Source organism: Acyrthosiphon pisum, chromosome A2 (genome assembly GCF_005508785.2).
Source record: "Acyrthosiphon pisum isolate AL4f chromosome A2, pea_aphid_22Mar2018_4r6ur, whole genome shotgun sequence".
NCBI lineage: Eukaryota > Metazoa > Arthropoda > Insecta > Hemiptera > Aphididae > Acyrthosiphon > Acyrthosiphon pisum.
Window position 1 is genome coordinate 76,420,541 of NC_042495.1, and position 20,980 is coordinate 76,441,520.

The 20,980-nt window shown below is 27.8% G+C and overlaps 2 protein-coding genes across 2 annotated transcripts; one reads left to right on the forward strand and one right to left on the reverse strand.

The window, feature by feature from the left end:
• Positions 1-287: 287 nt before the first annotated feature.
• On the reverse strand, positions 288-6,597 carry Ublcp1 (ubiquitin-like domain containing CTD phosphatase 1). The gene is made up of 5 exons (NM_001204941.1): positions 6,245-6,597; positions 1,578-1,810; positions 1,370-1,516; positions 1,132-1,290; positions 288-1,060 (listed from the first exon to the last, which is right to left on the reverse strand). The coding sequence occupies exons 1-5, from the start codon at positions 6,459-6,461 to the stop codon at positions 716-718; spliced, it is 1,101 nt and encodes a 366-aa protein (NP_001191870.1). The 5' UTR covers positions 6,462-6,597; the 3' UTR covers positions 288-715.
• A 432-nt stretch (positions 6,598-7,029) lies between these two features.
• On the forward strand, positions 7,030-10,811 carry LOC100572714 (V-type proton ATPase subunit B). Its single transcript, XM_003246034.3, has 9 exons — positions 7,030-7,238; positions 7,842-7,996; positions 8,067-8,378; positions 8,451-8,597; positions 9,119-9,449; positions 9,519-9,706; positions 9,781-9,910; positions 9,982-10,129; positions 10,451-10,811. The coding sequence occupies exons 1-8, from the start codon at positions 7,151-7,153 to the stop codon at positions 10,119-10,121; spliced, it is 1,491 nt and encodes a 496-aa protein (XP_003246082.1). The 5' UTR covers positions 7,030-7,150; the 3' UTR covers positions 10,122-10,129; positions 10,451-10,811.
• Positions 10,812-20,980: the final 10,169 nt, after the last annotated feature.

The window sequence follows — 20,980 nt, forward strand, 5'->3', positions numbered from 1 at the left end:
TATAATTTATTTTTTTAGTAAAATGAAGCCTGTTGATAAAAAAAAATAGATTTCAAAGAATTGGCAACACATCTGTAAAAAGGAAAAAAATCACTGATAATATTATATTACTGATAAATATTGGTAATGTAAATATCAACAAATGAGAAGGATGCTGTGTTTAAATAATAAGTTAAAATGTATTTACTGGTTTTTTTACTTAATCTGACCGCTATAAAGACAATTTTAAATTAATGATTTATATAAAAATAATGAAGTAATACACTATTTAAAATAAATAGTCATTATTTGTTTATTGTTTTTATTTTTATTTTTTAAACATTTATTTATACAATTATACACCAGCATATTTTGGACGATAATAAGGATTTAAGAGTAAACAATTTAAGTAATAAGTCTTATAAGTCTAAGGAAGTAAAATAGTAAAATACTAAATAGTAATAAATCATACAAAAGGGTTTCTTTAGTCAATTTTCAATCATTGGCATAAACCAAATAAGTTTGACATCAATCAAAATAAACTATTATAAAAATATTTATGATTACATTATATGAAGGTGAAAATTCAGTAACCATTCCAAACTTTTGAGGCATAGTAAAATATATTAGCCAAATTAAATTTATTGTATTAAATTATCATAAAAAAAATTAGCTGTACAATACATTTTCTTATTTAGTTCAAAATATATATAGATACACATTATCATTTGATACATCACAATTTCGGTTGAGAATCAGGCGGTTTAGGTTCATTGTTGTCAGTTCTATCTCTTTTATGTCGTTTTTCTTTTTTGTATTGTGCTTTCTTAATGAATTTTTCCCAATTTCTATGATTAAGTTTAGAAAAATCATCAATTTTGGCAATTTCATACAAATACACAGACAAATGCAATAACTCTTTGTCCATTTCCCAATTCAGATGGGCCTCTCTAAATGGACGAATTTTTAGACCATTTTTTGGGTTCATCAAAAAATTTCGACGAATATCATCAAACATAATTGTATTATGTTTATTATAGTTTTCTGGAAACTTACCCCATATTACACCTAATGGTTTTACCTTTGATAGTAAAAAAATATACAAGTTAAAAATTATAAATTTCAGATAAAATAAATTATAATTAAACTTACAGAAACCACTCCATACTTAGGAGTATGTACAGTAATCATTGCAGCATTATCTAAGTAGAACATTATTTTGTACGCAGCATTATTAGCTACATTTAAGACAGCCATTTTACGTTCTATCCAACGCATATCAGTTGCTGACCAAATTACAATATCATATTGCTAAATAAACAAATTGCTATTTAGTACCAAATAATTTTATATTAATGAATAAATAAACAGTGAAAACAAAACAACTAACTTCATAGGCAGATTCTAAAAAATCATGTAAATATGGTCTCATAAGTTCTAATCCACTTTCTGCTGCTGATCTGTGATCAAACAGAGTATAATCAATATCAAGTACCAAAAGTTTTTTGCCAGGTCTAGGATCATTGAGCATTTTAATCTATTAACAAATAACAATTGTTTTATAAAATACTTGATCAAAAATAATTAAGATTACCTACCTCATAATTATCAACCCTATTTTGAACTTTAGCTAAATGTATTTCCATTTTATCAACACGTTCTTCATCAAACTCTTCTGAATCGTAGCTTTTACATTTTCTGCCTTTTTCTCTTTTAGGAGGAACCACACTGGCTTCTGCAATGTCTTCTTCTTTTGAACCAACCATCATAATCTTGGTACCTGATTTAATATTTATTGCATTCAACAAACATTCATCTGGAGCCATTTTACCTAAAACAAAATTATAATTTTATTGCTTAGAACATAGGTAACTAATAAATAATATAATTGTTAGCAAATATAATTATTGAAATATTATATCACTTTTAAAACTGAAATACATTATAAATAAAATAAGGTTTATTGGCATTGGGATTCATACAAGTTAAAGTATACTAATTTTCTCTAAAATTAATTTTAAACAATGCCATTATCATTAAAAATAGTTAATAACAATCAGCTTTGAATTATATGTGATTAATGTTAAAATTAACTGTTAGTAGCATATAACAAAGTTATATTAGAGCATAAATCAAAAAATTTAAGAAACACTGGTCTAGAATACAATATATTCTCTAAAGTACTTTTCGATTATTGCGACCAGTCGCGGAATGGGCGGTCTGGAAGAGGGCAATGTCCAAATGGCCTGAACCAAATTATGGCCAGGTCATAGGCGTGCGCAGACTTTTGATTCGGTGGTGCACACTAAAAATTAGAGCCCACAATAATTTTGAAAAAATTATAAATACAAACAAATATTTTAAAGATATCAAATGCACTAAAAATATTTATTTTATTTAATTATTTATTCCAATTAATATTACATAACAATATATAGATATACAATCTTATAATGATAATCAACGTTGAAAAGGAACAACATTTTTGAATTTGTCACTAATTTAATTTCCCCTTAATTAGTAATTAAGGCCATTGTCGTTTTTGGTGAAGGGTCTGGAGGTGCCCCCTGTGCGCACGCCTATGGGCCAGGTTGGTATAAAGCTATATATTATAAAAAAAATGTTTATAGAATATTGTAATTCATAAATGTAGGAGAACATTTTAATATTCATAGTTTCATAACTATGTGTTTTTTATGCTCCTTTATAATTATTAATTATATTTACTATGTATTTTTATTATTATACTTGTACATATTTCAATATTTGTTATGCACATATATTTTTTAAAACTATCCTAAAATCTAACTGTTAACAATTTAGATCATGTTTTAGTTAAACTGTCAAACATTTATTTGTTTGGGTACTTGTTTGTTATCACCCCGCCAGTACACTGTATAAAATTTATCTCCCCGCCGCTCTTGTTTGTTATCGCCCCGCCATATAGTTTTATTAGATATTTAGACATTACTTTATACATTAGTGTGCTATTATTGTTCCTACAGTTATCGACTATTGTGTATTCGTGTTTAGCTCATGGATAGATGACCTATTTTAGGAAATAATTACATTGTAAACCACACCAATAATTTTGTTTACCCGGTCACAGGGGCTCACACCCGAAACATCGAGCCCCATCGACGGGTTGTGGGGTTCTGCTAAATGGGGAAATAAAAAGCGTCGTGGAACTAGGTATGATAGACATTTTCTGGAATCATATTCGGCAGAACTTATTTAAACACGTCTCGGGGAACAAGATGCATTTGAAACTATCTTAAAAGATATTTCTGAGTTCTGGCCCACTTAATAAATTTAACATTTTTTTTTTTTAAATTTATAATTTTAATACATATTTTAAATTTAAATTTTATGTATAAAATAATATTACATTTTGAAATATTATTGTTTTATTAATACAATAACATGTCACACTCACCAATTAATATATTATTATCTCCCGGGAATACCTTAAATAGCAATATTTTATTTCTGTAATTCTAGCTATTACCTGTCATCTAGTTAATTTTATATATTGTATTATTTTATTTTATAATCCTACACTTTTCTTTTTTCATAAATATCTTATTATCAACACAGTTGACACCTATATATTTTGTATTATCATTTGTCATTATTGTTATTTTATTATTTCTATTTTTAGAAATCTATTATTACTATTATTATTAAATATTAAGCATTCACTTGTTATTTGGGCTAACGCCTGTTATTATTATAAATAAATAAATAAAATAAAAAAATAAATAAATATATTATTTTCATTTTTATTGTTTTTTTTTATTATACATTATTTATTTATCATATTTCTTATTTTATTCATGACAGGGCAATAACAAACAAGTTTCTTTGTTTGTAAAACCTAAATTAAAACTTGAAAGTGAAGTAACTGAAATGTTGTATTATTACAGACAATTTTTAATATTTAAAAATGTATATTTTAAAAAAATTATTAGATGAGTGGCCTGGATGAATAATTTTTTCCCGGCCTGAATTTGATTACCACTCCACTCATGATTGCGACTACCAACCATACGACATAATATAGACTAGGCAGGGTAACTCAATCGCTGTGCTCGCTCCGACATTTAAATCGATTTTCTATGTAAAACCACTTTAGGTAGATCTTGAAGCCTTTTTTAAAAGCAAATATTAATTTGCTTATTTCCAGATAATTTCCATTGCCGCAACTACGAAGTATGCTAGGTGTGCATTGCACATTGGCCTCCAAACCGTCATAGGTCCCCACTTCACCAATAACATACCTAATTTGTTGGCAATGGCCAAATGTAATACTAATTCTTAAGTGCCTCATACACGATACAATCAATCGTACAATATAATAGATTAACATAGAATAATGTGGGTCTGTGCCCCTAAAATGTTAGCGCAATTCTATAAGTCAAGACGTCTCAGTGGCATCTCCATATTAAACATAGAAAGGAGAAGAACTTTCGAGATAGACATAGAGAAACTCACTGACAACTTTTCAAATGCAAAAGCGAGAAAAAACAATATTGTTAGATAAGTTGCAAATGTTTTATAAGCATTATAAATGTAATTATATAACCATTATTTATACAATTGATTAATCCTTATAATATTCTTTATAATATTAACCTTACATAATATAAGCGTCTATCATATTTTATTAGGTAACAGTAGGTAAATTCATTTTTGAAAAAATATTTAAGCCCCAGATTAAGATTTGCACACCAGCAAAAATGTAATTGTGGCGCTGAAGAGAGATAACAAGTAAAATAAGATACATAATATGTAATACTGATTAATTCCTATATTTAATAAGTAATAACTGAGTTCCTAATAGAAAATAGAACAAAGTAGTTTCACTACTACTATTTAAACTTTAAAGGAAACCCTGCTCAGTCCTCAGATTGTCTATAATACCTTTGATAAATTTTATTAAAAAATACATTTTTTGATTTCAGGGAGGCTAACTTTAAGATAATAACAACAGGTGATAATACAGGTTAGAGTAAGATATTATTAAGATGAAACCTGATTGGATTATTCATTATCCAGCATTATATGTGACTTAAGAGAGGGATAAAATAAAATATTTGTAAGGACAGTCCTTTTATTTTAAAATACAAACTAAATTAAGACATCAAGTAAATTACTGTTGGGATAGGTCATACATTTAAGAATTTAGTTTAAATATTGATTGCCTTAAAGCAGTGTTTCTCATTCTGGGATTAGGGTAACATATTTTGATAAGCAAAAGAAAGGATTATTATTGGTCAAATAGTACTTACGAGAAAATTTAAAATGGTAGGTGGTACTTGGAAACACAATTTTTGAGAAACGCTGCTTTAAAGTAAGGATCAAAACTGATTTAGTTTTGAGAACAATTTTTGCGATTTGTAGGCTTCTGTTTCAGTTCAAAGATTGGTTTCTGAAAATTTTCAATCTCGGTTTGGGTTTTGTGAATGGTGTTTTCAATTTTCAAACATTTATAAATTATTTTTCATAATATTACCAGAATTTTCATTCGTAAATTCAAATATAAAACTGTATTTGTATGAAAATACTTATTATTATCAAAATGGAAAAAATCGATATTAGTTATAACATTTTTGGTTTTGCAATTGGTTTTTTAATTTTTTGATTTTTTAAATTCTTAGGTTTCAGTTAGGGTCATTTCTGGTTTTGGAAAACACACAGAAGTGTAACCTATTTTTAAAAACTCTGATTTGTAACATTTGAGGTTGTTTTAAATTATCCTTATTATGATGACAAAATAATTGATTAAAATAAGATGGAATTATTATTAAATATAGGTAAGTATAAAATTATTTTACAATCTAATGCTATATATTTTCTGTTATTGCCTACATATTAATATATAGTATTATACCTCAATACCTGCATGAGAATTGATGATAACCATACAAACTTAAAACAAAAAACTATAACTTTTGAACCAATTTCTAATTCCTCTGCTTTAAATAAGTGGTCACTTGGGTAGTAGGTACCTACCCAATAAAAAACAATAAAATAAGAATAGATATAGAGTATTTAACTTAGTTAAACATTATTGTAAGTATAATAAACAAGGAATTGTCCATTATTTTAATGATTAGAATCCTCATAATTAATGTCTCGATTAATGTAGATACACTCAACATTCAAATATTCACCAATGTATTTAATAGTAATATATTGAAAATTTGATTAATTGAAGAAAAAAATACAGTTCTATAACTGAAAAAACAATGTATATATTTACCTGAAATTCTTAAGTTAGTAAGTTTTTGTCTTTCTGGCCGCACGCCAGTACATTTGAATATCTCTTCTTTTAACGTTTTCACATCACTGTTTGTATTCAAATTTTTTACATCATAATCGTTTCCATTCCATTTTATTACAATGTCCAACGAACTGGTCGGAGATTGTTCTTCACATTCCATATTTTTAGCTAGGGTGTCCAGCGACGGGGCGAGCATTTGAAAATTATAGTTAACGCGATTTCTTTCTGAGAACGAATTTTGTGATTTCAAATCATTTTTTTGAATAAACCTACGGTCGAATAGGTGCTTACGATGAATATAAAACCACAACAAGATTTTACAAGCACAACACAACACAAATACACAATAAATCTGAATATTGTTATTGTGATTTGTGATAACTTTTTTACAATATTCATATTATAGCAAAGCAGCTAACTGCAGCAGGCTGCTGCATTAAGGTACACAAGATAGTGTACAGTGTAGGCATTAAGTGATATTTTAAGTTGAAGGAAAAACAAATTTTAATTGAAAAGAAAGTCAGGTTTTTGTTTTTTATAACAAGTACATCAATTATTAAACAAATTATAGAAAATATAATATTATAACGAAATAAATAATAATAATTATTATTTATACGTTTAAAATCAATGGAATGGTCGATTCAACAATAAAATAATTCCACATAAACGTTTAATATCTCAGGTGGTATCCACTGCACGGTCGTTTTGATAAAGGCCTTGTACACTTATTACTATAATAAACAGCTGACTTTATTATGGGCGAAAATCTCACGTCGCAGCATTCGACAGACGACAATCAGCGTCAACCATCTAGATCCTAGAAGCGAACTTGGTTCTTGATTGTTTTATCGTGTTTTTCCAAACTTTTGGATCTGGAAACTGATGACATTTGGTACGATGAACACCCAACAAGCTCATAAGGAACATGTGTTGGCTGTGTCGAGGGATTTTATTTCACAGCCGAGGCTTAGTAAGTATATAATATTATGACCGTTCAAATTAGGGCGTGTCTGTACCAAAAATTGAAAAATTCATATAAAAATAAAATAATACACTTGTCACTTACTTAATCTGAATTAAACGTTCTAATCAACCCTGGAGTAATCAGGGCAGTACCTATAAAATATTGACTATACTACATTTTTGGACGATCAACAATGTGTGTTGTAAGATAATCGTCACTACTTTAATTATACATCTTTGTTAATTAATTAGTTTTTCTGCTTATGTTTATATTGGATTTAGATACAGATTTGAATAAACTGTACAACATTGACCTGAGAAAATATTATTTCTTTTGTTCAAATTTATTGACTGTATAATATTTGTGTACCTATAACTTATCATAATCTTAGGTTAGGTAGTATAGGTAGTATAGCAGTATAATCATGTTTTAATATTAATTTAAATATGCTTATGGTTCTAATTTAAATTTGTTTTTTAATAGCTTAGGCATTTTATTAAAACATTGTCGTTTTTAAAGATATTAGACAGTTCAATGTAAAAGCCATTTTTAGTGGGCGTGGTTTTTTATATTGATAATTTTTTAACTTGAATTAATAAATTTCTTTAGCATATAAAACCGTTTCCGGTGTAAATGGACCTTTGGTGATCTTGGATGATGTTAAATTTCCTAAGTATGCTGAAATTGTTCAATTGAGATTACACGATGGTACACTTCGATCTGGCAAAGTTCTTGAGGTGTCTGGTTCTAAAGCTGTGGTTCAGGTACATATAATATTTATGCTTGAAAATATTCAGTCCAGAACAAATTGATTACTAAAACTTATGATTTTAGGTATTTGAAGGTACATCAGGTATTGATGCTAAGCACACCCTTTGTGAGTTTACTGGAGATATTTTACGTACACCAGTGTCTGAAGACATGTTGGGACGTGTTTTCAATGGCAGTGGAAAACCGATAGATAAAGGACCTCCTATTTTGGCTGAAGATTATTTGGATATTGAAGGCCAACCTATTAATCCATATTCCAGAACATATCCTCAAGAAATGATTCAAACTGGTATCTCAGCTATTGATATCATGAACTCTATTGCTCGTGGACAAAAAATTCCAATATTTTCGGCTGCAGGTTTACCACATAATGAGGTATATATATTTAATTGAGTACTTAATATTTGAATACAATATTAGTATTTATATTTTTGATGTACTACTTAGATTGCTGCTCAAATTTGCAGACAAGCTGGTCTTGTTAAACAACCTGGTAAATCAGTTCTTGATGACCATGAAGACAATTTTGCTATAGTATTTGCTGCTATGGGTGTTAATATGGAAACTGCCAGATTCTTCAAACAAGATTTTGAGGTAAAACTGTTGAAAATGTAAATGTATTTCAGTGTACTTTTAAACTTTAATAATAATAATTAAATAATTCTCAAAATTATAACCTAATAATTTTTTGAATTATTTATTGCAAATGTTTTAAATTAAACAAGACATCAAAATTTATTTAGCCCCGTTATCTTAAATTATAAATTCAGTTAGGGATATTGCTTTTTATATTCAATTCATTATCAAGATTATAAATAAATTATACTATAAGTCAGTAGTCTGTAAGTAATTATTTAATGTTTGATATTAATGGAACGTATATGACTATTGTAGTAATATATGGGGGCCCTTAATTATGTCAGGGCCTGGAACTGCAACCCCTCCCCCCCCTAAGTAGGAACTAATTTATATTTTACACTTAATGTAAATCAGTTTATCTCTTAGAAACTTAACATATTTAATAGTCTATTCATGGATGTATCTATACAATTTTAAAATATTTAATGGATACATTTATTTGTATTTATATATATTTATTTACTTTTTTTTTCTAGGAAAATGGCTCAATGGAGAATGTTTGTTTGTTCTTGAATTTAGCTAATGATCCTACTATTGAACGTATCATTACACCGCGTCTTGCTTTAACTGCTGCTGAATTTTTAGCTTATCAGTGTGAAAAGCATGTCTTAGTTATTTTAACTGACATGAGTTCATATGCTGAAGCTTTAAGAGAAGTTTCTGCTGCTCGTGAAGAAGTACCTGGGCGTCGTGGTTTCCCAGGTTACATGTACACCGATTTAGCTACAATTTATGAACGGGCTGGGCGTGTAGAAGGAAGAAATGGTTCTATCACACAAATACCTATTTTAACTATGCCTAACGATGGTAACATGACAATTCATAACAATTTTTAAAATTAAAACTTATAATTTATGTATCAAAAACTATTATTAGATATTACACATCCAATTCCCGATTTAACGGGATACATTACTGAAGGTCAAATATATGTTGATCGTCAATTGCATAATCGTCAAATCTATCCACCAATAAATGTATTGCCATCCCTTAGTAGGTTGATGAAATCTGCTATTGGTGAAGGAATGACTCGCAAAGATCATTCTGATGTGTCAAATCAGTTGGTAAGTACTTTAGTATGGAATTAGTTTGATTATATTTCTATAAATTAATTTATAATATATATTATTTTTTTTAGTATGCTTGTTATGCAATTGGTAAGGATGTACAAGCAATGAAAGCTGTTGTGGGAGAAGAGGCATTAACACCAGATGATCTTCTATACCTTGAATTTTTGACTAAATTTGAAAAAAATTTCATCACCCAAGGTAAAAATTAGAATCATGAATAAACTGTATTAACAATTATGATAATAATATATCACTATTTCTTTTACTAGGAAATTATGAAAATCGTACAGTATTTGAATCTTTGGACATTGGATGGCAGTTATTACGTATTTTCCCTAAGGAAATGTTAAAAAGAGTTCCAGCAGCTACGTTGGCTGAGTTTTACCCAAGAGATTCCCGTCCGAAATAAACTTCTGTGTAAGTAAAAAATATTAATGCTTTTTTTTTTGAAAAAATTCTTTTAATTACTAATAACTTAGTTTATATATTGTTGGCCTAATTTGTAAAACACTTAAGTCTAAAATATTAAAATAATCAATAATGTATTATATATTTTATTAACAAGAAGTATATGTCTTAAAATGATTATGCAACTAAATAAAACTGTATTTCTATTATTAAAATGAATAAAGAATAATAAAATTGTCATTTCAAAGATTTAATGCCAACAATATATAATATGATAACCTGTGAAATGGTCATTTAATTAATATTTACATAAATTACAATATGTTTCAGATGAATATTTTAACCGTAGATTATCAAAAATCGTCTATGTTCATTCTTCATTGGTTCACCTTGTACATTCCATTATGAATAAAACAAAAATAATTACCGTATTTTTTTTAATATGGTAAAAAATGTAGAAATAGTCGTTCAATTCCCATTAAATTAAACTCATGTAAACATTTTAATAAGTAGTAATAGTATTTATTATTTTATTATACATTTCAAAATGGGAATCCAAGTATAGCATTATATTGATTGATAGCATAATAATTTGTAAAAGAATGTTAATTTCGTTGAGGTGTTTTACCTTTTTATTTTCGTTGTTGTGAAATTATTATATTCTATTGATTAAAATTGGTTTAAAAAATTATATTTTTTATTATTGATGATTAATACTTAATGTATTTCATTGATTATTGGGGTGATAGACTTGATGAATCTCTACTAAAATAAGTACTGATATTGATGCTTTAAAACCACTGTTTTATTTAATTCTAATTTTAAAATTTAACATTGGTTGTAGCTTAAATTGAATATAGTATAATATTCGACATATGGACAGACCGTTACAGTGTTATAGTTTTATATCTTTATTTTTTTTAATTTTAATACTATACTAAATAGTGTATAAATGAGATATGGCTTATCACACTGATGATTTAAGAGTACCGTAAGCAATTTACTAGAATTTATATATTTTTTATTAAAATTTAAGATAAAATTGTTGCCCACTAGCCTATTATATTATGTACCTACATTACATACAGGTAGACAAATTAAATCAACGGAGTAGCTGGTTTCCAAACAGAAAATTATTGTTTAAAAAAATGCATAACTTAATCATTGCCTAAGGAACGCCTGTTAGTTATAAACTAATATTATAATGTGTTTAAAAAAAACTTAAAATGATACCCACAAAAAAAAGATTAAAATATTCGATTATTTTAAAAATATTTTTGATAATTGATAAACATTTATAATCTAATCTCAAATCTCTGTAAATAGTTGTTAATTCAATTGAACTTTAAAAGTTCAAAACAATTCAATTATAATTCATAATCAAATATTTCTCTGTATATTTTGTATTAAATCATATGTAAGTAACAACTAACAATTTAAACTCTTCATTATTTTACACTATATTATGGATATTATTACCCAAGTTTGATAAAATCATTTATTAATGAAGAGCTATTTGATGTTTACTTGCCATTATTTCACTAAGTGTATAAAATAGTTATTAACTACTATGTATCCATATTCCATTCTGTAGAAAAAAGTGGGCATTCATTTATATTTGTGTGAAATGTCTAGCATTCTATTGCATGTTACGTTCAGTGGTGTGATGAACTAAACATTTTCCAGAAGCAAGTTACAAATATCACAAGTATTTATGCATAATAATGTACCTATTAATATAATAAAACTAATTATATTTCAGATCGTTATTGACTACCTATTGATAATATCATATTACATTTACTAGGGGACCCACTGGCTACCACCCACCCTTCTATTTAATAAAAATTCCAGGGGCCATGGCCTCTGAAATTACCGTTTGCCATGCCACTGGTTACATTTATGATTTTACGATCACAGGCTTTAGTAAGTAGATCAACCCTAATAATGCATGTAATTTGAAAAGTAAAAAGTTTTAGTTACCTAGTAAATAAACAACAATATAATACAATTTAATAGTAGGTACCTGTAAGGAAGTAGTACATTTCAAAAACTATTTTTGGGACAGTAATTATAGTTCTAAAGCTATGTGCAGACTTAAGAATCTATATTAATTGAAGATTGAGAACGGATTTTAATTTACCAAAAGACAGCAGCGTCAGCCTGACCATGGTCGCTGGTCCACGGAAATAGTAGCCTCCAGTTATATTGGTATCGTGGGGCACCTTAGGATCCAAATTTATAAAATGTTGTCATGTAACTGACTGTCTTTTGTATTCTTGTGTATCTTTAGTCATAGATACATATATACATATACATATATACATAATAATATTATTTATTTAACTCGCAGGCTGCAATAAAATAATAAAATATTATATTATAGGTACCTAATGATTTATTAATTGTTGTGTGAGTGTTTAACAAGCCCAGATTAAGGGGGGTCCAGGAGGGGCACGGTCCCAGGGCCCATTGATTTTGAGGGCCTATTTTTATCCCCAAAATATTCATTTTGTAATGAGTACAAAAGTTTTCAAAAAAATTAAATAATTTAAATAATAAAATAATTTTAGTTATAATAGTAATTATAAAATAAAAATGTTCTTAATTTTATATCATGAAAATTTTTTAAATTATAATAAATATAAAAATGTTTATAAAATGAGAGTTGTGAACTACATCAACTACAAACTTTATTATCCATGATTGACGATTGTAAGTGGTAATTTAGTACTTAATAATACAATTTTATACAGTCGTAAAAATTTAGAGATACAATTTTTTGAAGTTATATTTGGAAGGGGGCACACTAAGTGTATGGTATCCCGGGGCCCAAGTAATCCTTAATCCGAGCTTGGTGTTTAAATTAATGCACAAAATACTGAAAACTGATGTATATAATTATAATTCATAATAACTGTTGTTGCTTCTATGAATAGGTATGTCATGTACCCATATCCTCGAGAAGTCCATTGGACTAATTAGAAATATTAACGATTGGTGTTATACTGATATGGCAAGGAATCCAATAAAGACCTGCAGTTAGTTGTTTAGTTGAATTACATTAAAACGGCAAGTATGCTGTATACACAAGATTAAATTATCTGTTTTATAATTAGTAATTTATTATTTGATTTTAAATCTGACAATAATATCTATATCTGTTTATTTGTAATAAATTATAAAATAATAAATTATCTGCAAGCATAAAAAATTATTTATAAAAATAAATTGATGATTATAGGTACATATTAGATTTATGCCAAAAAGGAACCTCGTATTTAAGATTTATGACCGAGCGAAAAAAATTTTATCAACATTAATTTAAAAAATTAACAAAAACTGCCCATAAACAGCTTAACATGGTTCAAAATATTTTGAAAATTATATAGTATTTAGAAAATACTAATATAATAATATAAACATTCAGTGAACATTAAATGTGTATATGAGTCCCCGTCTACGGCTAATGGGGATATATGCTCACGGGACACTGTATATTCATTATATTCACTTTCCTACTAGAAAAGATACTGAAAATCGAAGAATTATTTCAAATACTTATCGTATACACAGTGTACATACACATTGTAAAATCTATACATTTATCGCAACGTTCGGATCTAAAAAATAAAAATGAAATAGTCGGTATAGATTACCTAAATATTGAGACTTGAGAGTACACACTGAATTTTTTTGTCTCTGTTTTAAAAACGAACAATATAGCAAATATTACGTTCACAATAGTCAATAACACATTTATAACTCTGTAATTTCTAAAATTATTAATTTTATTAATTATTTTTTTTTTTTTTTATTTATTAAAAATTAAAATGTTTCAGCATATTGTACATGCTATTACAAATTTGTTAACAGTTTTTATTTAATGACAAATTACGATTATTAATTATTAAAATGCACAGTTTAAAAATGATCATAACTTGCTTCTTAATAAGAATATCAATAAAAACCTCCGATAGTCCGATACGCCCTAGATTATAATCTTACCTTTACATTTTATAAGAGGTGAATTCACTAAGTTTTAAGAATAACGGAATAAAATGTGTTATTATGAACGTAAAATTTGCTGTGTTGTACGTTTGTAAGACAGAGACAACTAATTCCCGTGTGGCGTCCTTTTAAAGTTAAAATGTTCATAAGGTTGTAAGTGGGATAAAAATGTTTTTCTTACAAAAAATGTGTAAAATAAAATAATATTGATATGATATTATATAAATAAAAAAACAATTAGCTAAATATATATCCCAGCACTAAGATTCTGAGCAACGTGTCAATGTGTATTGATATTTTCCCCTTAATTATTTGAGTCTGCCATCATCTTTTAGAGCAGTGAAATGCTTTGATTTTCTACTTTAGCATTTTTTCTGAAAAGTAAATCGAAAAGTAAATCTATATAGTTGGTACTTCTTGGTAGGTACTTGAAGTCAAAAGTAAGAAATTCCCAGTAGTTTTCAATAGCGTTTGGAAAAATAAGAAAAATAAATTTCCATACCTACTTGATATAGGTAATAATCAAAATATTTTGACTCTTTTTGAGCTATTAAGTAACAATTATATCTATGACAAATTTTCGATTTTTTTTTCAATTTAAAACTGCATCTCATTCTCACAAATAGTTCATACTGTAACCAAACAAATTTTTTTTATAGATTTTTTTTGTTAAAATTTGTACGATATTTGATGTTTAAATTAGGTAAGTAATTTATCATGTTATATAATTTGGGTAGGTACTTGAATCTAGGTACCTCGTACCTATATCAAAAGAAATGTTATCGGCAAAAATAAATGAAAAACTACTGTTTACACTTTTACTAATAATTAAATAAGTTACTTATTTTAATAGCAATAATATCATAACATATTTTACTTATAGGTAGTAGGTACTTTATAGTAATATAGGCTTACGGGCGGTCTTCGGCTCTTCGCTCAGAATCGTTTTTTGCATATAATGATTTTATATCATTAGATTCTAATTTAACGACACCTATCGTAGGTACAACAGAACGGTCCCCACTTGCCGACCATTTTTTATTAATGATGAAATAAAAAATGTATTTCACATTGATTGCTAATTAATAAATAGATTATATTTTGATTAGTTTTCCGAGGACTTTCAGGGGTGGACTGATTATGATGGGGAGTGGGCGATCCCTGGTTCAAAAAGAAGGATCAAAATATAATGTGGGAAGTGGTCATGTACGTATATATATATATATATATATATATACGCATGTAGTTATGTGGAAACGATATACAATTAGAACTTAGAAGTCACGGTGTCAAGACGTGGTGTGTTACCTATTATACATTATGTTATTTCTCAGTATAACTTGGACCTTGGTATGAATGTATGATGCATTGATATAAAATTAATATACAATAATTAATTTAGATCATTACTGGTTTAAGTACTTGGTAAAAATGATTAAGTTCACAATCATCAATCGCGTCTGTCATATGTATATATATATATATATATATATATTATTCGTACTAAATAGTTAATATTTGTTTATAGTTTATTATTATATGATTTGTACTCATTTTGGAGGTACCTATTTAAACTGTTAACCTTGATCTTGGTGGTTGGTACTATAATCCTGAGTAATATTTAATTAACACATATAAAGAAATGCCGCTTGATTAGGTATCTAGTTCATATATTATTATTCGATTATTATTAAATACAGGTAGGTATAGTAGTCTATGTATTTATTTCATAAATCAACTGTCGACATTTATTGTGCGTTCTTAAATATTTGTTTTAATGCGTCAGCTATTTTTATATATAGGTACCTAAGTATTTTTAATATAGTAACATTGGTAACGTATCAAAGCTATAATCCAAAAATGATTGTACTCGCGTAACCAAAAAAGTGTTAACTGGTTTATAGCTGTAAACAAATATTATGAATCGTATAGGTATATAAAAAATATTTAACAAATTAAATTATAAATATTATCTAAACTATTGTCGTGTATAGTCAACTTATCTTGTAAGAACATAATGGATTAAAAAAATTAATTAAAAAGTACTTAGATCACGTGATCTAGAGTGATCTAGATAGAAGTGCAGGTAATACATAATAATTACACTAGTTTAGGCAGGTATTACTATTACCTATATAAATTGGTATATTTTGTTATTACGACTTATGATTTATGAATGTATATGATTGATACTCTTCATTAAAATAATATCAAGGTACTTAAAGTCAACATAATTTTACATGTTAGTCAACTAGGTATAGCTCAAACAATAAAATATTTATAGTTTAAATATCCTATAAAAATAAAAATAATAAATATAATCATTGGTAGATTCAAAGGGGTGAGATTATGCCCACCCTTGACAGTTATATAGTGTTCTACCTATATATATTATATATTAATAGTTATTATAATACAAGTACCTTACATAAATTGTTTTTATTATAGGTTTTAACAGAGATTTATTATTTCTCAACAGTTCAATGATAAAATATAGAAATTGAGTGTACTTATATAAAAGTTGATCGAGTGGGTACTACCCTGCACATATAGGTTGACGCCTCAGCGATTGCTACTCCCTACCAATTGTATCCATTAATTGCTCTTTAGGCTTCATTAAACAAATTAAATAAAACATATTATCCTATTATAGATGCTCGCTACCCCACAATTTTACTCTAAATAACGCCTTTGGCCCGGCTGCTGAGCTTAGGTAATGGATGTGTTAAATTTGAATTCAATGATGAATCAATGAATATGATTATACGAAAAACTATTCTGAGCGGAGACCGCGGTGTGTCAGCATTGCATATACTTAATAATTTATAAATTATAATATTGTCGTTTTGGTAATATATACCAAATTTGAATTTTAAACGCTCATTAACAATGTAAGCAGTAGCGAACCGAAGTGGTCAATTTTGTCGCAGTTGCGTCAACTTTTCAAAGGGAGTGATGCCACCCCGTGACTGTGGCGCAAAATTACATGCTAAAGCCTGACCTCTTGGCTCTTTTGATCACATTTTATTAACATCATAATTTTGTTATAAGTTAAAATAGGATGGTGGTGGTGGTGGTGGTGGTGGTAAGTACATAATTATGAAAATGCGTCATTTAAAATTGAAGTTCAGCCCGCCACTGAATGTAAGTAAGTTTCCGACAAACATTTCTTTTAATATACCTGTTTAGACCCTGTTTTACCCTTCTAGTATTAAGTTTACAAAGCAATAAAAAATTTTAACGATTTTGGCAAAGTTCGTCAAATTCACGTTAATTTATAAATTGTTCAATTTTTTTTGTTCAATTTTTGTTGCTAAGGATTGACAATTTAAATCAATGTAACTAAAAAACATTTTAAGTACAAATTTGGGCAAAATTTGATATTTAGTACCTACTTATAGTAGTAGACTGATGGATCAATTTTCGCAAATTAAATCGGGACATGTATGGTGTAGGTACTAGTCTATAATAAATTACCCTTTTTATTTTCATGCCTATATACAGTATGCGGATAACGGATATACCTGTTGGCTGTTATTTCCGGGACTTTTACCTATTTGATATATAGTATTTGACATTTGTCAAACTACTTATAAAACTTATAATAATAAAAATAAAAAAAGTTTTTAAATTTGAGCTACCTATACAGCATGCCGCTATACCATACGCATACCTACTCACATTTATAACACCTGAAACCATGAATTAAGATATCTTAATTGTATATGTATATCTAATGTTGTATAGATATCTAATTCATAGGTACTTAAAACCAGTATTATGTTGATTTATGTATAACTTATAAGTTATAAGTTATAAATTTAAACTTACCTACAACATATATTATATTGCTATATCATATTGCAGTGTATGTCAAGTTCCTTATAAAAAAAAAATTCGTTCCGTTCCTCGTCCTTTTTATAAAAAAAAGAAATTCGTTCCGTTCCTCGTTCCTTAAAAAAAAACTAATTCGTATTTCATTCCTTTGGAAAATGAACGAGTTCCTTCTTTAGTTCCAAATAAAATAAAAATTCTTATTTAATCATTAATGTTTTTTTTTCATATGCATACTTCTTTAATTTTTCATTATAATTTATAATATATAGGTACCTACAAGTACCTACATATTTTATAATTCTAGTTTGAGATTTTCTTCAAAATTAAATTGTTGGCTAACGTATATCGACTGTCGTATCGTTTATTGTTATAATAATAATTATAACTCATGTAGTCATGTCTATATAAATTATAACTTATAACTTTAAGAAATATTAATAAAGTTACTAATGACTAATGAGTAACGATTAAAGTATAGATACTCGATAACGATCACTAATCGGCAATATACATTATATATGCATTAAAAAATATGTATCTTAATTTCAATTATTTACATATCTGTGCATAGGCGCCAGGTTTTAAAAATATCATGGGGGGCTCACTATTTTATGAACACTTTTACTGAAATTTTACATAAATATTTTCGTTAAGCAATTAACTATTAAAATGTAGTTATTTGTTGTTTTGTATGTTATAAAATTATAATAGTATTATCATAAAAAATCATAAGACAAAAATTAAAAAATACCAATTTATTTTGAAATTTACACATTTTATAAAGAAAATGTATTTTTCCGCACTTTGGAAATGTTGATGAATTGGTTTGCGACAGTTTCTACATTTATTTCTTCATCATGGTGAACAAGATGAATGAAAATATCATTCAACCGTGTTTGACTCATTGTACTCCTGATGTATGTCTTAAGTCTGCGAAGGGCAGAAAATGATCTTTCTGAAGTACATGATGACACTGATATAACTAACATTATGCATAATACTTTGTTAAAACCTGGTAACATTTGACGAAGTGCATCATCGTTTTTCATTAGCTTCAAGACTTTCTTAATTTATTTGTTATGACTATTATGACTTATTTTATAATATAAGAACCGTGAGGCCGTGGGGGCCGAGCTCCGCTATACCAAGCTCATGGGGGGCTGTAGCCCCCGAGCCCCCCTTCACACGGATCCCATGTATCTGTGTAAATTATTGGAACTAGAAAGGAACGAAAAATGTTGTTATTTTTCCTTGAAAAAAAGGAGTCCGTTCCTACTTCTATTTGGAACTCGTTCCTTCCAAACACTGTCATAATATTGTCTTTTAAGTTGTAGGAGGGCAATTCCTGTTTCCACCAATATTTAAAAAGGTAATTAATCTAATAATCTATTATTCCCGCTTCCGCCAATTTACATGATATTATATGATCAAAATATTTTGTATCAAATAAGTTGAAACAACTAAAAATCAAAGACAATTATTTTTTTCTTATATTTTGATTTAATAAATGTTGCATTAGCAGTATAAAACCTTTACAATTCACACACACGACACACATGTATAATATATGGTATACTACCAAAAAGTCCGTGGTAAAAAAGTCCGGTACATATAATGAGGTAAATGATGTGTGTTTTTTTTTGTCTGTCGTCATCGTTTGGTGCAGTAAAACTACTTCGATTTTCTTCAATAGAATCTTGTTGGATGGGAAGGTGAATCTAGTTGGTGCATTAGGTAGGTCAAAATTTAAAATTCCCAATAATTTTCAAAAGCGAAAAAAAAGCAAGAAAAAACAAAATAAAAATTAAGGAAAAACGGGAATTTTTACGCAAATCAGGTTTTCGACAAAATTGATTTTGGTTTTTGGTGTAATTCTAAAACAAATGACCGTAATATACTAATATATGAAACTTTCACTGAATGTTTATGTTACCATTTTCTATACACCATACAATTTCCAATATATGTTTACCTACATGTTTTGAGCTGTTTACGGACATTTTCAGTTTCCAATTTTTTTAGATTTATTTTCTATAGATGTCACAAAAATGTTATTCGTTGGGTCAAAAAACTTGAAAATTTTATACAAGACTGCTAATATATTGTTACAAAGGTAGTTGAAAAATATTAAAAATACAAAGTCACAATTAATTTTTAAAAGTATTTATAGTAATGAAATGAAGTAATGTTCAACTTTTATATCTAAGGATTAAAAATATAAAACATAATTTCATGTAAATAGGTTAAATATAAATTAATTTATTCACATTAATATTATCAAATATACTTAGTAAAATCGTTTTTCGTATACAATAATGATATTATATCATTAAATTCAATTAGAATACCATCCATTTGAGTAACCCACTTGTAATCTACTGTACAGCAGAGCGACCGCCACTTGCCCATCTTTTTAAAAAAAATATTGTTTTAACTATTGTTACCTATTCATTAAAAATATTTATCGGGTACTGACTAATATGCTCAGAATCATTTTTCGTATACAATGATTTTATATTATTAAATTCAAATTTAGCAATATCCATTACAGTGACCTACTTGTAACATACTGTACAGCAGAGCGACATCCATTTACCTGCTTTTTAGTAATAGCTATACTCCGGCCCACGAGAGTCCATATGTCAAAACGCGTCCGTCACTGCGCAGCGGCACGTTGCCGAATAGTGGGAATGGCATCATGGTGGGAGAAAACAGACGTCACGTATTACTATATGAATGCGTGGTTTACGTATGGACTCTCGTGGGCCGGAGTATAGTGCACCATGTGGACCGCGTGGTCACGCGGTATACCGGGTGATTCTTTTATCAAACAAAACTCATTATTTCAAAAAGTGTAATATTTTTTAAGTTTTTTACTTTTTTGAATGACAACATAGGGTTTTAATTTTTTATTCCAAAGCAGAATATTTTTCTTAATATTTTGATACATGAAAATCGAAATCGGGACGAGTAGTTTATGAGTTATAAATATTCAAAGTTTAGATGAGCGGA

Excerpts from the sequence above, each read along its gene's own strand:
- Ublcp1 (NM_001204941.1), bottom strand. The coding sequence starts at position 6,461 with ATGCTCGCCCCGTCGCTGGACACCCTAGCTAAAAATATGGAATGTGAA. Across the intron at positions 1,517-1,577 it reads ATAGGGTTGATAATTATGAG|ATTAAAATGCTCAATGATCC; the intron begins GTAGGTAATCTT and ends ATTTGTTAATAG. Across the intron at positions 1,061-1,131 it reads CTAAGTATGGAGTGGTTTCT|GTAAAACCATTAGGTGTAAT; the intron begins GTAAGTTTAATT and ends TTACTATCAAAG.
- LOC100572714 (XM_003246034.3), top strand. The coding sequence starts at position 7,151 with ATGACATTTGGTACGATGAACACCCAACAAGCTCATAAGGAACATGTG. Across the intron at positions 8,598-9,118 it reads TCTTCAAACAAGATTTTGAG|GAAAATGGCTCAATGGAGAA; the intron begins GTAAAACTGTTG and ends TTTTTTTTCTAG. Across the intron at positions 9,707-9,780 it reads CTGATGTGTCAAATCAGTTG|TATGCTTGTTATGCAATTGG; the intron begins GTAAGTACTTTA and ends TATTTTTTTTAG.